This window comes from Cyprinus carpio, chromosome A20, assembly GCF_018340385.1.
Source record: "Cyprinus carpio isolate SPL01 chromosome A20, ASM1834038v1, whole genome shotgun sequence".
NCBI classification, from domain to species: Eukaryota; Metazoa; Chordata; class Actinopteri; order Cypriniformes; family Cyprinidae; genus Cyprinus; species Cyprinus carpio.
Genome location: NC_056591.1, coordinates 3,314,957 through 3,328,902, shown reverse-complemented (window position 1 = coordinate 3,328,902; position 13,946 = coordinate 3,314,957). Strand labels below are relative to the sequence as shown.

The 13,946-nt window shown below is 37.9% G+C and overlaps 1 protein-coding gene across 6 annotated transcripts in view; it reads left to right on the top strand.

Moving 5' to 3' along the window:
* Positions 1-13,946, top strand: part of LOC109112868 (centrosomal protein of 170 kDa protein B-like) — a 125,564-nt gene extending 111,618 nt beyond the window's left edge. For 2 of the 6 annotated variants that reach the window (XM_042777382.1, XM_042777381.1), the window contains exons 4-20: positions 154-232; positions 375-433; positions 540-654; positions 4,148-4,264; positions 4,366-4,863; positions 6,637-7,751; positions 8,128-8,298; positions 8,427-8,553; positions 8,699-10,381; positions 10,571-10,802; positions 10,907-11,066; positions 11,391-11,429; positions 11,887-12,018; positions 12,177-12,265; positions 12,554-12,647; positions 12,740-12,791; positions 12,891-13,945. In XM_042777382.1, the coding sequence (XP_042633316.1) occupies positions 154-232; positions 375-433; positions 540-654; positions 4,148-4,264; positions 4,366-4,863; positions 6,637-7,751; positions 8,128-8,298; positions 8,427-8,553; positions 8,699-10,381; positions 10,571-10,802; positions 10,907-11,066; positions 11,391-11,429; positions 11,887-12,018; positions 12,177-12,265; positions 12,554-12,647; positions 12,740-12,791; positions 12,891-13,066 (4,938 nt within the window). In that variant the 3' untranslated portion in view covers positions 13,067-13,945. Of the gene's footprint in view, positions 1-153; positions 233-374; positions 434-539; positions 655-3,011; positions 3,104-4,147; positions 4,265-4,365; positions 4,864-6,636; positions 7,752-8,127; positions 8,299-8,426; positions 8,554-8,698; positions 10,382-10,570; positions 10,803-10,906; positions 11,067-11,390; positions 11,430-11,886; positions 12,019-12,176; positions 12,266-12,527; positions 12,648-12,739; positions 12,792-12,890 lie in introns of those variants that run through there. The other 4 variants (XR_006162715.1, XM_042777384.1, XM_042777383.1 and 1 more) reach the window with 4 other exon arrangements.

The following is a 13,946-nucleotide window of genomic DNA, read 5'->3' as shown; positions in this document are numbered from 1 at the left end:
TCTGAATGTTGTTAATTCTTGACACATTTCCTGAGATGTTCCTCATTTCTAAGGAACATTTTCTCATTTATACTTTGGATAAAAGCATAATAACTCTGGCATTCCTAAATCTTAAGCACATATAAATCATTTGTTTTTCTTCTCCCATTTCAGACCTTTGTGAATGACTTGAGAATTCCAGACCAAACATACATAACCCTCAAGCTGTCGGACATTGTTCGTTTTGGATATGATATCCTTCCCTGGATAGCTGGTATAGGTTATTTGGCATGAAGCCCTGAGGTCTTGCTTAAGATCTTCTTGGTTGTATAATTGTATACGTTAAGGTTTGTATACATTTAAGTTATAATGTATTCACTTAACGTTAAGAGCACATTCACATGTGTATATTCTTGAGAAGAGTCAACATAAAGTCCCTGAAGAGGCCCTCAAGGTATGGTTTTGTCTGTTTGTGTGTATATGTGTCTATTATTATGTTTTATGTAATATATATTAATATATCTATTCTTATTTTGGTTGACTGCCCCCTGCTGTGTCAGCATGAGAAGTACACCAGTCAGCTGCAAATGGGCATAAAATCTACAGAGAGCAAGCAACAGAACTTGCAGGAAGACAGGTCCAAATTAGAGCACTCTGAATGCAAGAGTCTCACAGGTGAGAGTGAGAGAAAAAGAGAGCGAGAGAAAATTTTTTGTAACATCAAGAAATAGCCAGCACACAGAAACCTATGGTTATATGCTTTGTAAACCCCTGGTTTAAGTGAAGTCGATTAACGCGTATACGCGTTTTGAAGCATTTTGTCCTGATAACCCTGAAAAGAACTTAAATTACACTTTCAGTTTTGATCGTACAGATAAGAGCAATACATCAATCGAATCTGTAAAGGGTCTACTTTTTTTTTTGTATACAGACATAACAACAAAACTTTTGTGCATTTATAAAATAAAGATAAAATCTGAAAATTAAGGAGTGCTGTCTGCAAATACTTTGTCTGCGCTGATCTTCATTTACAAATGTCGTCATTAAAATGAACTGTAACTCAGTGAATAAGCTCAACACAGAGACATGAGAGAGATATCTATAGAAAGCCTGACATGTCTACCTTTAAACTAAACATGTGCTGCCGAAAACAAATATTCTGTGATAAATTAATCCATATGAAAACAACGCGATGTCCGTTTTTCAAACACGTCTCCCTTCATTATTCTTGATAAAGTAATGCGACCAACGCGCCCCCTCCCCTTCATTATCTTCTAATGCGCCGAGCGCGAGCGCGCTTGAGATTCAAATGTTTCACTGAAGCGCGCGGCTTTTGAATACGCCCACACAACAGAAGACAACAGCGAGATTGTTCTTCAAGTTTTTTTTATTTTATTGTTTGCTTCGCGATGAGAGGAATAAGACATAATTCACCCCAAAAAGATATGATGTGGTTGAGGATGAGAGATTTGGATTTCCTCAGAAAAAAAAGAATGAAGCACTTTATTCAGCAGAGATCAGAAACACGAGTAAGTCTCTTTTTATTTATTTATATACTTGTACTAGTTTTCACATAACGTGTAAACATTTTACTAGTTAGACTTTTTCCAAAGACTTTTTCCAAAATATTATTCCTGACTAAATGTATAATCAAGTGAAATATTATGAAGTTTCAATAACAATATACCCTACTATATACCATTCAAAAGCTTGATGTAAATAATATAAATGTAGACTGACTTTATTTCTGTCAGACGTCTACAGAAGATCTGATTGAGAATTAACTAAGGTTTAGATGTTGATTTATGTTTTCATTTAAAGTAACCATGTTAGAGATCAGTGTTTGCTTTAGTTGGGCTCTTGACCCTTGATTTTTGTCTTAGTTTTTTCTTTGGCTGTTGTAACCATTTGTTGTAACTGAAAAACCCAGAGAAAATCATCAAGTGTTATACACACACTCACACTCTTAAAAGCTGCTTTTATCCAAAGCAACTTACAGTGCATTCAGGTTAGCACTTTTTTTTTATCTAACCTGTACCTAGATGTTGGTTATTATACGGTATATTGATGATAATAATTGATTATTGAACTGTTTGGAGTCTAATCTTTGATGAAACAGGTGTTGTGTAATTAATTGGATTGATTACAGTAAAAGTGAGTCTAACAGCCAGTGGTTCTATGATAATCAGTTAATATAAAGAACTTTCCAAACAGTTTGGTTTTCTGTGGTGTCATTTAGTCACACACAGACATCAATAATCAGCATATGAACCTCAACAATGGTGACCATAAAAAAAACAAAAAAAAAAAAAAAACAATGCAGCAGAGCATGCTGGTAGCCATGGATGAGTTTTGTACTACAATAGTACCCAGCATGCATTGCAGCATGTTTTTTTTTTTTTTCTCGTAACCATTGTTGAGGTTCATATTCTGATTATTGATGTCTGTGTGTGACTAATTGACACCATAGAAGACCAAACTGTTTGGAAATGCCTTCATATTAACTGATTATGAAAGAACCACTGACTTTTTGAATGGCTTTCATTGTAATCAACTGAACAAACTATAGAACACCTATTTAGTAAGATTTTGATCTCTGAACAGCTCCATAATTGATGATTATTATCACCAATATGCTGTACAACAACTAATACCTGATCATATTTTCTATGGGTTTTCTGAGTTATAACAAACATGCTTCAAAAACACATGGTTACAACGTCCGAAAAAATTAATTTAAGACAGAAATCAAGGGTCAAGAGCCCAACTAAAGCAACACTGATCTCTAACATGGTTACTTTAAATGAAACAATAAATCAACATCTAAACCTTAGTTAATTCTCAATAAGATCTTCTGTAGACGTCTGACAGAAATAAAGTCAGTCTGGTTATTAATAAGTGGAGCTGGTGATGCTGTTTGTTAACAGCAGCTGTTCATCACTAATGCTCAATCAGCACTTAATTAATCACTTGATTACATAATTGCAAAGTTTTAAAACTTACATGGTTTAAGTAAAGGCAATCTGTTTACTCAAACGGTTTGAGTTACTGTGACTTGTCAGGTTTTACAGTGCAGTGTGTCGAGAACTAATGGAGATCATGGAGAAGCCTTCAATCATCGCAGGTTTTCTTTCCACGCATGCGCAGATTCCTCGCTTTAAATTTTATGTGATTTTTTAAAATTTGCTTCAAGTACTTTATTAATTCGAGTAAATATGCTAGATAATCACAAGTCAAATTTACTTCTCTGTTGGATGTATAATATTTACAAAAAAATATTGAGTATATATTTAGATTTTACTTAATTTTCAGGAGTTTTTAATTTTACTAATATATTTTTAGTAAAGATGCATGATTTTTCCTGTTTTATTTACTGAGCCATAAAATCATTTTTTACAGTGTAGTAAATATGTTTCTACAACTTAAAGTCATATATATATATATCCATATTATTTCATATTATATTATCAGTCACAATTATAAATTATAATCTGGGAGAAAAATGAAAAAAAGACATGAGGAAGTAATAATAAATAAACAAATAGTATTAGTTATTATTGTTATAATTATAACAATTTAGTAATACTAAATTAATTAGTACTTATTTAGTAATGCATTTGAAGTGATGTATTTATTCCTAGAAAAACTTGCACTTGGTTGTTTGTTCTGTTGTAGTTATGTTAATGTGTATAATGTGCCACTTGAGAAAAAAAAATCTAATTATTGTTAATAATATAATTTAAAAAATTCTCAAAAAAAAACTTATTTCAGGTAGAAATCTATTTCCAAAAAACATACTTTTTACCTACTGAGAGAACTGTGGAATGTCATTCTCATTTTTTGCCATTTCATACCCATAAAACTTTGATTGAACTTATTGATTATCCATATTGTTATGGATAACACTTTAGAAAATCTAATATACATTTTCTAAAGTGGAAATATAATACTAATTGATCCAGTATATTGGATATTTGAAATCAGAAGGATAGTCTATATATTTTGCTTTACAGTAAACAGATATAAGATCTGCTCCAACCTTCTGATCACTTCAAGAATTACTTGTTGAATAAATTGTGCTTAGGATGGTAACCAACACTTTCATCTCTCTTTATTCCTTATACACCCCCTCTGTCTGAGTTTTACCTGTGTAATTGTTTCTCTTTAGAGTCACCTGTACCTCGGCCAACACCATTGTATGGCCAGCCATCATGGTGGGGTGAGGAGGACTCTGGAAACAAGGAAGCACACAATGAAGTACAAAGGTCAGGTGAGAGTCATTCAGGTAAGCACTTGTCCTCCCTTACAGCCACTTTTTGTGTGTTATCGATATGGATATTTGTCTTAAATTTGTATTTACAGTTTGGTATTGGTGTCTCTTGACAGACATCACAAAGGAGGCCCAGACAGCTGAGGGTGAATTTAACATCACTGTTCAGGAGCTCCGTGGCGGCCAGGCCAAGTCAACCTACCCATACCACAGAGAGCCCAGTTATTTTGAAATTCCAACAAAGGATATGCAACCTAAGTCTCCAACAACAGATTTAATCGATATCCCAACCAAAGACACCAATATTCCTCTAATTTCTACACCTCCAGTTGTCCAGAGTCATGCTTCTTTTACTATCGAGTTTGATGACTGCATGCCAGGCAAAATAAAAATCAAGGATCATGTGACCAAGTTCTCCTCTCGTCAGCGTAGCAAAGAGCAGCAGCAGCCCAGTAATTCTCTGGTAGCCACACCCACAGAGGTTCTATCAGCTGAGAGCAAAGTGGCAGATTGGCTTGTGCAGAGTGATGTCAGTATGATGTGCAGGCGTCCTCCTTGTGAGGATGTGTACAGCACTAAGAGTGACTTGGCGATGCATATTCGGGCTCTCAAAGGTAAGAGACATCTTGTGCTAACATTAAAAATGCACTTTCTGTAAGACTCAGATTAATGCATAATGTTCTATGCATTATGCATTATATATATATATATATATATATATATATATATATATATACATAGTGTGCAAAATCCTTAGGCCACTAGTATTTTTAAGTCTGTTATTTCTATCTTTTACTGTAGTGGATCAGTAGGTCAGTTTACATGACCAAACATTCATTTTGCCATTAATTGTAATAATCCAGTGAGATTTATGTCTGCACAAGGAGTCTGACAGCAGCCAGTGCTCCACACAGAGATCTGATCTCACCATCATCTAGTCCACCTGGAATGACATGAAGAATCAGAAAAAAATGACTAAATCCAGAAGAACTGTGGCAACATCTCCACGATGCTTCAAGAAACCTACCTGTAAAGCTACCTGAAAAACTATGTGCAAGTGTACCTAGGACAAAAAGCTGTTTTAAAAGCAAAGTGTAATCACACCAAATGTTTATTTAATTTAGTTAATAAATGTTAATTGATAAATAATTATATAAATATTTTTGAGATTTAATGATATTTTATTGTGTGTTGTATTGTTGTTTGTTATATGTCTATTTGTATAGCTGGGCCACCTATCTTGGCAAGGACACTCCTCTAGTGTGAGAGATTTTTAGTCTCAGTGAGGTTCTCTCCAGGGTTTTTTTTTTTTTTTTACCTTTATTTGTATAGTGCTTTATACAATACTGGTTGTGTCAAAGTAGTTTTACAGTGTCAAACAGGAAACTAGTTTGTCAATAATGCAAAAAGACAATAACAGAGTAATTTTTTCCAGCTAAAGTGAATACTAAACTGTTGATTCATTGATGTCATGATCTAGTTCAGCTCTCTTCCAATAGTGTCTGTGCAATCAGTTAAGCATCCCCAACTAAGCATGCCAAAGGCATCAGTTGCAAAGAACCAAAACTCCATTGGTGACAAAAGTGGAGACAGAGTACCTGTCTGGTTTCTGTGGTCTTGTGCCGATGGTCGTTGAGGTGATAAAGGTCCTGGCTAAATAAAGGCAAAAATTAAAAACAAAAAATAAATAAATAAAATCTATTTATGACAATATTTTTGAAAGTACGCTCACTTAAACTGCCTAAAACTTTTCACAGTACTGTAGCTTTGCAGATGGGTTCCTTCAGGTGTCTTGTTGCCACAGTTCTTCTGGATTTACTGCATTGTGTCTTTTTTTTCCAGATGGACTGGATGATGGTGAGATCAGATTTCTGTGTTGAGCGTACTGGCTGCTGTCAGACTCCTTGTGCACAAAAAATCTTACTGGATTATTACAGTTTATGGCAAAAAGAATGTTTGGTAATGTAAACTGATATTTCCCACTGACACACTACAGCAAAATATATAACTACCTTAAAAACAAGTGACATTTTTTGTTGTTGAAAATACTAGTTGTCTGTCTTTTGCACAGTAGTATATATATATATATATATATATATATATATATATATATATGTATATATATATATATTATATGTGTGTGTGTGTGTGTGTGTGTGTGTGTGCGCGCGCTGATCTTCAATCTTCAGAAAATAATGAACATGCTACAACTCAATTGTATTCCCTATGTTGTGTCCTGATTTTAGCAGAATTCCTTATTATAGATTAATGATCACATTATTTTCTTTAGAATTATTTGCTTTAAATTAATGCATTAGAATGGCAGCTATAATATAAACTATACAATATATATGCCATAATATAAAATATATCTGTAAACTTAATAGGACACCATCATGAAGATGGAACCCAGAGTGATTCAGAAGATCCTGTAATGAAAGGACAACACAGCAAATCACATCATTCCATGCAATCACAATCATCAGTACAGTCACACCAGTCAGCTCAGTCAAGGAAATCCGAACCACCCGAATCAGTTCTGTCCCAAGAGTCTGTCTCAATGCAAAAGTTTCATCATCCTCAGTCAGTCTCTCCACACAAACACCAAGGAGAACTTGATGAAAGCAAGGTTCATCCTGTTCAAGAAACCTCTTCTCCTCCCCAGACAGAGGCTAAGCCCATTCACCCTGAGCCTCATGCCCAGCAGGCCTTCATTATTGAGTTCTTTGATGATAATCCCAGAAAGAAACGGTCACAGTCCTTTACCCACAACTCTGTGCATGCTGACTCCTACTCTGCATTGAAGGCCAAACTAGAGAGACGGAAAGGTCTGGCTCATGGGGAAAGGCCTGCCTCTGTGCATGGGCATGTTCCTCCAACACAGCAAATCACTGTTCCACTGAAAGGTTCAAGCCCTGGAGGTTCACAGCGATCAAGCTCACTGAAGAGAGAGAAGACAGAAGATGGTGTGACCAGCACATCTCTATTAGGGACCTCATCTCGCTCTTCACCAGCTATCACCATTAAGCCTTTTGGGAGTGTCGGCAAGAAGTCAAAACTCTCTCAGGATTTTACCGCAGAGTTTTTGAAGGAAATGGGCAAGACTTCCCCACCTCCCATGTCTGCGCCTCCTGTGATGATGTCCCCATCACACACTCTTTTACCCTCCCCAGCAGAGCCATCTGGACCCTCATCTGTATCATACCCTTCTTCTCCATCCCAACTACCTGCATTATCCCAGTCTATTCTTTCAGCAACCTCCCCTGTCTCTATCCATTCCCAAGCCCCAGAAAAGGGTTTAGTTTCTAGTGCCTCCCCACTCTGCTCAGCTGGATCACCTGTACCACAGTTTTCACCATTGTTAGTTAGTGGTGTTGAAACTAAGGTCTCGAAGGTGACACGAACCGAGGAGGAGGACAGTCTGAGTGATGCTGGTACTTACACAATTGAGACAGAGTCACAAGATAAGGAAGTGGAGGAAGCTAGAAGTATGATTGATCAGGTGATAAACCCTTCTTTCTTTTTCTTGGGAAAAGATACATACTGTATTACCATTGGTGTATACCAGAGTCAAAATTCAGAGTAGTCAGTGATTGATTTTAACAATGATATAGCAGGTGTAATATGTAGATTTTAAGATACTTTTTCCTATTTGGTTTACTATACAGATACAATAAATAAGCAAAGTTGAGGAGTGGAAAACTGTGGCTCTGTGGCACTTTCAAAGCATTGTGCTGTTTGTTTGAGTTGTCTGAAATGTCTCAACTGCTGGTGCGAGTTTGGGGTGTCAGCCCCTGTTTGACCTATTTGGTCTGAACAATGGAAGACAGTGGTGTTTGAGAAACATGATAAATCATATTTTTTTTCATATTTCACAGGTGTTTGGTGTTTTAGATGCACCAGAATACAGTGGTCAGAATCTTGGAGTTTATAGGCCTGTGATTGATGATGGTAAAGATGAGCAACTATTCTTGAGTCACAGTCATGGTATTGATGTAATGTCGACATCATCACAGGGCCATGGTAGAAACCAAGTCATCTCACTGCAGGTATTGCAATTACATATTGCTTAGACAACAGTGCCCTCCTTCATTACTGATATACTGCCCCAACTGTGTAAAATAATGAACAATTAATGAATAATTATGATTGTTAGATGTTACTCTTTTGGTTTTAGGCACATCCTGATGTAGGAGGGCCTAAATGGGTCTCACGCTGGGCCAGCCTAGCAGACACTTATAGTGATCCTGTGGCTACCCAAGGATCAATGGGAATTCCACCCCAAAGTGGACCTGTAGACAGAGGTAACCACTAGTAGTTGGTTAGAGGTAACAACTAGTGGTTGAAAACCACTAGTAGTATTTGAGCAATTAAGCATTTCAATACAGTTTTTGATTTTATGAATAGTCCAGCAAATTAATAACTATTTACACTCTTTTCATTTTAAAGATGACAGTACGGCATCAATGATTAGTCAAAGCTTGGATATCTCGGAGTCAGAGGGCAGTCAAGTTTCCAGGTCCAGAAGACTACTTCCTCAGGTTCCACCTGGAGAAAAACTGGAGAACACAACCCCCAGTATCTTGATACGACATGAAATAAACATGGACCATGAGCCACCAGAGAAAGGTTCCAGTGTACCACGGCAGCAGGACTGCACTCAGAGGCTATGTGTCCAAGACGATGTGGACCCAGACAGTCTGAGTGACACTAGCCGTTCAGATGACAGCTCTATCATTGATAGGAGTGGAAGGAGCCAAGGAAAGAGAGGAACTACAACACATTCACCTTCTGAAATTGTAAACCTTTCCAGAGGGTTAAGAGAGTTGCCAACACCCACTCCTAAACCCACCTCATTTTATATTGGTTCTGAGGATGGTTCATGCAAGTCAGATGTGTCCAAAAGTCCAGTTCTTTCACAGCCAGAGAGAGACTCCTCTCCCAAGATACCTCCAACAACTGTCTTGATACGACATTTGAATGGCCATGAGTCTAGGCATCCAGTGAAGCCTAACTCATCAGCCCCAAATCTTCAGATGCATAACAGGGATGTGGTGCCCACCAAAGAGACCTCAACCTCATTTGTTCGACAGGAGAGTTTTACCAAAGATAGGCCAAGTGATAACATTCAAGTCAAGAAACTGCCACATATCTCTAGTCATCCTGCTTTGAGAAGCTTGGATACAGAGGAAGCTGTTCGAGATACATTTCCATATCCTAAGGAGGCAGAGAAATCTTTGACATCACCAGTAGAAAAGTTACCTGGATCTAGTCAACAATCAAAAACAGGGAGCTGTCCTGCACACGAAGACTCCCTGTCTGGTGATTCAGATGTTGATACTGCCAGCACTGTAAGCATGGTCAGCAATAAAAATGCTCCTATCAGTGCAAATAAGAAGCACACTTCTGCAGCTGATCTGCGTAAAGAGAAGTCATCTTCCGGTTTACAAGCACGACAACCCACAGCTCGTGAACGACTGTCAGAAAAACGCAGAAATCATGCCTCTGCTGATAATAACAATAAAGCTGAACTAAGTCGTCGGCTACAGCTTCGTCGTAGTGCTGGTAACCGTGGTTCTTTAGACCTTTCGGAAAATCACCATGGTCAACAGCTGTGGCCTGAAGCTGCGGCTTCTGACCATGAGTCAATTACACGACCCAACAACCGCAAAAAACTCACTGCATCCCTGCAGAAGGAGGACCCCAGTAAGATGACCAAAGGAAGCCATCAGGTGCTGACCCGATCCAATAGCCTATCAGCCCCAAGACCAACCCGTGCCTCCATGCTCCGTCGAGCTCGACTTGGTGAGGCCTCAGACAATGAGAGTGCAGAGACAGACCGTGCATCTCAGAGCTCCGACCATAGTAAGACACCTACTGAAGGAAAGAAACTGTCAAGACTGGACATTCTTGCCATGCCTCGGAAACGCACTGGGTCTTTCACTGTTCCAAGTGACAGTGAGTCCACCTCAAGCAAGCATGGCATTTCTAACTGTCCTACAGAGGCAAACAGCAGTGTGAGGAAGGCTTCAAGTGAGGTGAGGCAGGCTACCAACAAAGGGGTTGCATCAGTAGGGAAGCACTCCGCCACTCGTACCCGATCTATTCAAGTTAAACACAGTAGCACACCTGGTGAGTGTCTCTCTGTTAATTTATCTTAAATCTCAGAGATGTTTTCTATCTACAGTTCCTTTTAAACAAGACCACTAGAAGTGCATAACATTGCCATTTTTCAATATTACTGACAATATTGTAATTTGAAGTTTCAAACATGACACTTTGTTTAGAAATGTTCATTAACCATTTTGTTTATAATTTGAGGTTCCCACCACAGACAAAAGGATTCAGACTATTCCTCTACCTCAGAGGAGGAGTTTGAGAACAATTCCAACTCTAAACATAAACGCTCCCATGCCTCAGCTTCAACTCAGACACTGACACCACAGAAGACCATTCAAATGAGGCTAAAATGTAGCTCTTTGGAAGCGGAAGAGGATGAAACTCAGAATGAACACTTCCAGAACTGGTCTACTCATAGTGCAGAGATTGCCAGGTTATTAAACTTTTTTGTTGTTGTTGTGTTGCGAAATGCTAATGCATTAGCTAGTTTGTGATTGATTCATTTTTATATTTTACATTCAAACTTACTTCCTTTAGGCTGAGTCAAGACTTGGCCAAAGATCTTGCCATTCTTGCACGTGAAATCCATGATGTTGCAGGGGATGGTGACTCCCAGACATCATCAGGCATGGGAGCTGCCACTTCCCCAGGCTCCATGCCCAATACCCCAGCATCCACTATCTCAACCAGAGAGGAGGTGCACCTAAAATTTGCTTGCTTGGTTAAATGACATCCCATTATATACATAAACGCATTCCATAACCTTTTTAATATAAAGCAGAACATGTAGCAAATCTTTATATTCTTCTTGTTAGCACAAAAAGGGGAAAAAAATGGTAGATAAAATACTGAAGTAAAAGGTAAGCTGGCCTGTCTGGCCTGTTAGGTTCAGAGTCTGGGGTTGCTATACCATGGTACACCTCATGATAATTATATTGTGTCCCAAAAAGGACTAAGACTAAGGTAAAAGTTTTTGTTTAATCTTGCATACGTTTTGTTGTATATTTTCTCTTTTGTGCAGAGACCATATGCATCATTACAGAGGTTCCTGTTACCTCAGGTGCTGAATTCATCACTCATTATCACCAAGTGGTGTCCAAAATTAAAATACTTTATCTGTGAACCAGTATCAATGTACTAACATCTGTCCAATGTCCAGTTTTGAGACCTGTTGTTTAAACTTCTGACTTTTAAATGCATGAGGGAATTCCCTAATGCATGGAAGCTCACTTGCAAATTCACTCCTAAGGCTGTATGTTCACAAAACAGGTTATGTTCACATTAAAAATATTTTCCAAATGTATCTTGAAGAAACAAGGATCAAAGTTGCTGTGTTGACTGTGAACATAGAACCCTTTTCTATTCACAATTGAATTAGCATGATCATACAGATATCTTCCCAGAGATTTACTCCCGGAAGTCTCCATTGTAATCTGTCTCTTAACATCAAATTTAACCTGCCATTGTCATGTCCATGTGTTCTTACTCATGCTTTCCCATCCCTGATTAATCTGCAGCTGGTACAGCATATACCCGAGGCAAGTCTGAACTATCAAAAGGTTCCTCCAGGCTCAACTAGTCCAATAGACCAGGACTCAAATATGAACGACCATGACAGTTCCAGACGGCGTCCCTGGAACCGTGAAGAGGTCAAATTTGGTCAAATCCTTTACTCATTACACTAATAAACTGACCCATTTACTTAAGTCATTTACTTAGGGTGTTATAGCCTGAATAGCCATTTGCAGTGCCTCTCAGAAACTGTATAGATAAATTGCAATTACATAAAAATTTTTTTTAATTGCAGGTAATTCTGGACAATCTTATGTTAAACCCAGTCTCCCAGCTCTCCCAGGCTATCAGAGAGAACACGGAACAACTAGCAGAGAAAATGAAGTATGAAGTACAATATTTTGTATTTAAAAACAAACTGTGGGTGGGACATCTTAAAGGGATTCTTTCTTCTTCTTTTTTTTTTTTAAAGATCAGTAGGCTGTAGTTACATCATGTCTACAAACTACTTACTAAAAGTTTAGGGGAATAGAGATTCTCATCCTAGAGAATATAGGAAAATCTGTGTAGTCCAGGATGAGTCATCTGTATTTTGATCTATTTTTCCCACAACAGAGACTATATATTTCACGTTTTGTCTTTTTAGTGCCACAAATATTATGTCTCTTTTAGAGCTCTGTTTCATAACAAGACAGAGGTTTGGGAGGAAATAGAGGCAAAAATCAATGCTGAAAATGAGGTTCCCATCCTTAAAACATCTAATAAGGTACATTCCTTCCAATGTAATTTACAAAGACCAAACATTTATTTCAGAGATGTTTCTTTATTTTGTAATAATTTTCCTTACTTTGCAAGCAGGAAATCTCATCTATTCTCCAAGAACTGCGAAGAGTCCAGAGACAACTTGAGGGTGAGTTTTTTAGCATTAGATTTTTAACTTTGACCTTGTATACTACACATTCTGGGCCTTCCCTACATCCATTGGTGTTTTATCTTTGTCATACCTCAGTGATCAACACTATTGTTGAACCTGGAGGAATCCTCAACATTCACTCAAAGGGAACTTCTCCCGGCAGAAAGACCAAATCTGCTTCCAAGGAGTTAACCAGCCTCACTTCTACAAATGCCAATGCAAGTGCAAAACGAGGTCCCAGGGGGCCTGAGGGAGGCCGATATGTAGTATAAGCTTGCCTTCAACAAGAGCATAGCCATTAGCTTGCTTTGCAAAGAAGAAATAAAAAACAATCATGTCAATCATGTACTGCACTTCACTTTAGGAACTGGCATATTTGTGGCACATTTGTACAAGAATTGCGAGACTATGTGTTGTGCAGATATGCGGCATATGCTTTCTCTAAGACTGTAGACACACTTCACAAGCTAAAACAGGTGTAAACATTGTTCTTTTCAACAGTTGTAATCTGTGGCTAGCTTGAATGATTGTCCGTATGCCAAGTTGTCATTCATGATTGAGTGAATGGGGGGGGGGGGTACACCATGTCTGCTATAGTCTCATTTGTTGAAAACCGTGAGAAAACCATGTAGCATTCAATCCATCTTCATTGTCAATCATCTAGTGCACTTGGCTTCTACAAAACTTCAGCATGAAAAAATGGGTGAATACAATACTTAAGTGCTTGTCTTGAACAATGGCATAGCCATTAGCTTGCTTTGCAGAAAAAAAAGTTTCATCAGCTATTTTAATATAATGCTATCAAAGATAAGAATCAAATATTGGTGCTTTTAAGAATGTGGCTACTGTTGAATTCCCAGACATAGCAAGTTAAAATGTCATTAAAAAGTATGCAGTCTTTGGCATACATTAAGTTTCTTTTCGTATTTTTGTTTTGTAACTACACCACACGTCTGGGGTGTCAGGGTTTGTTTACCTGTGTAAGCGAGTGCTAGGCTAGGTTATGTAGAATCATGTGTGATGCCGTGAAGTGTTGTTGCTGTGTGTTGCAGGTGAAAACTTGAAAAATGTGTTATCTTCACCCTGCCCCAATATATTATACACTCACAGAAAAAAAAGTACAAAAGCTGTCACTGGGGCGGTACCTTTTCA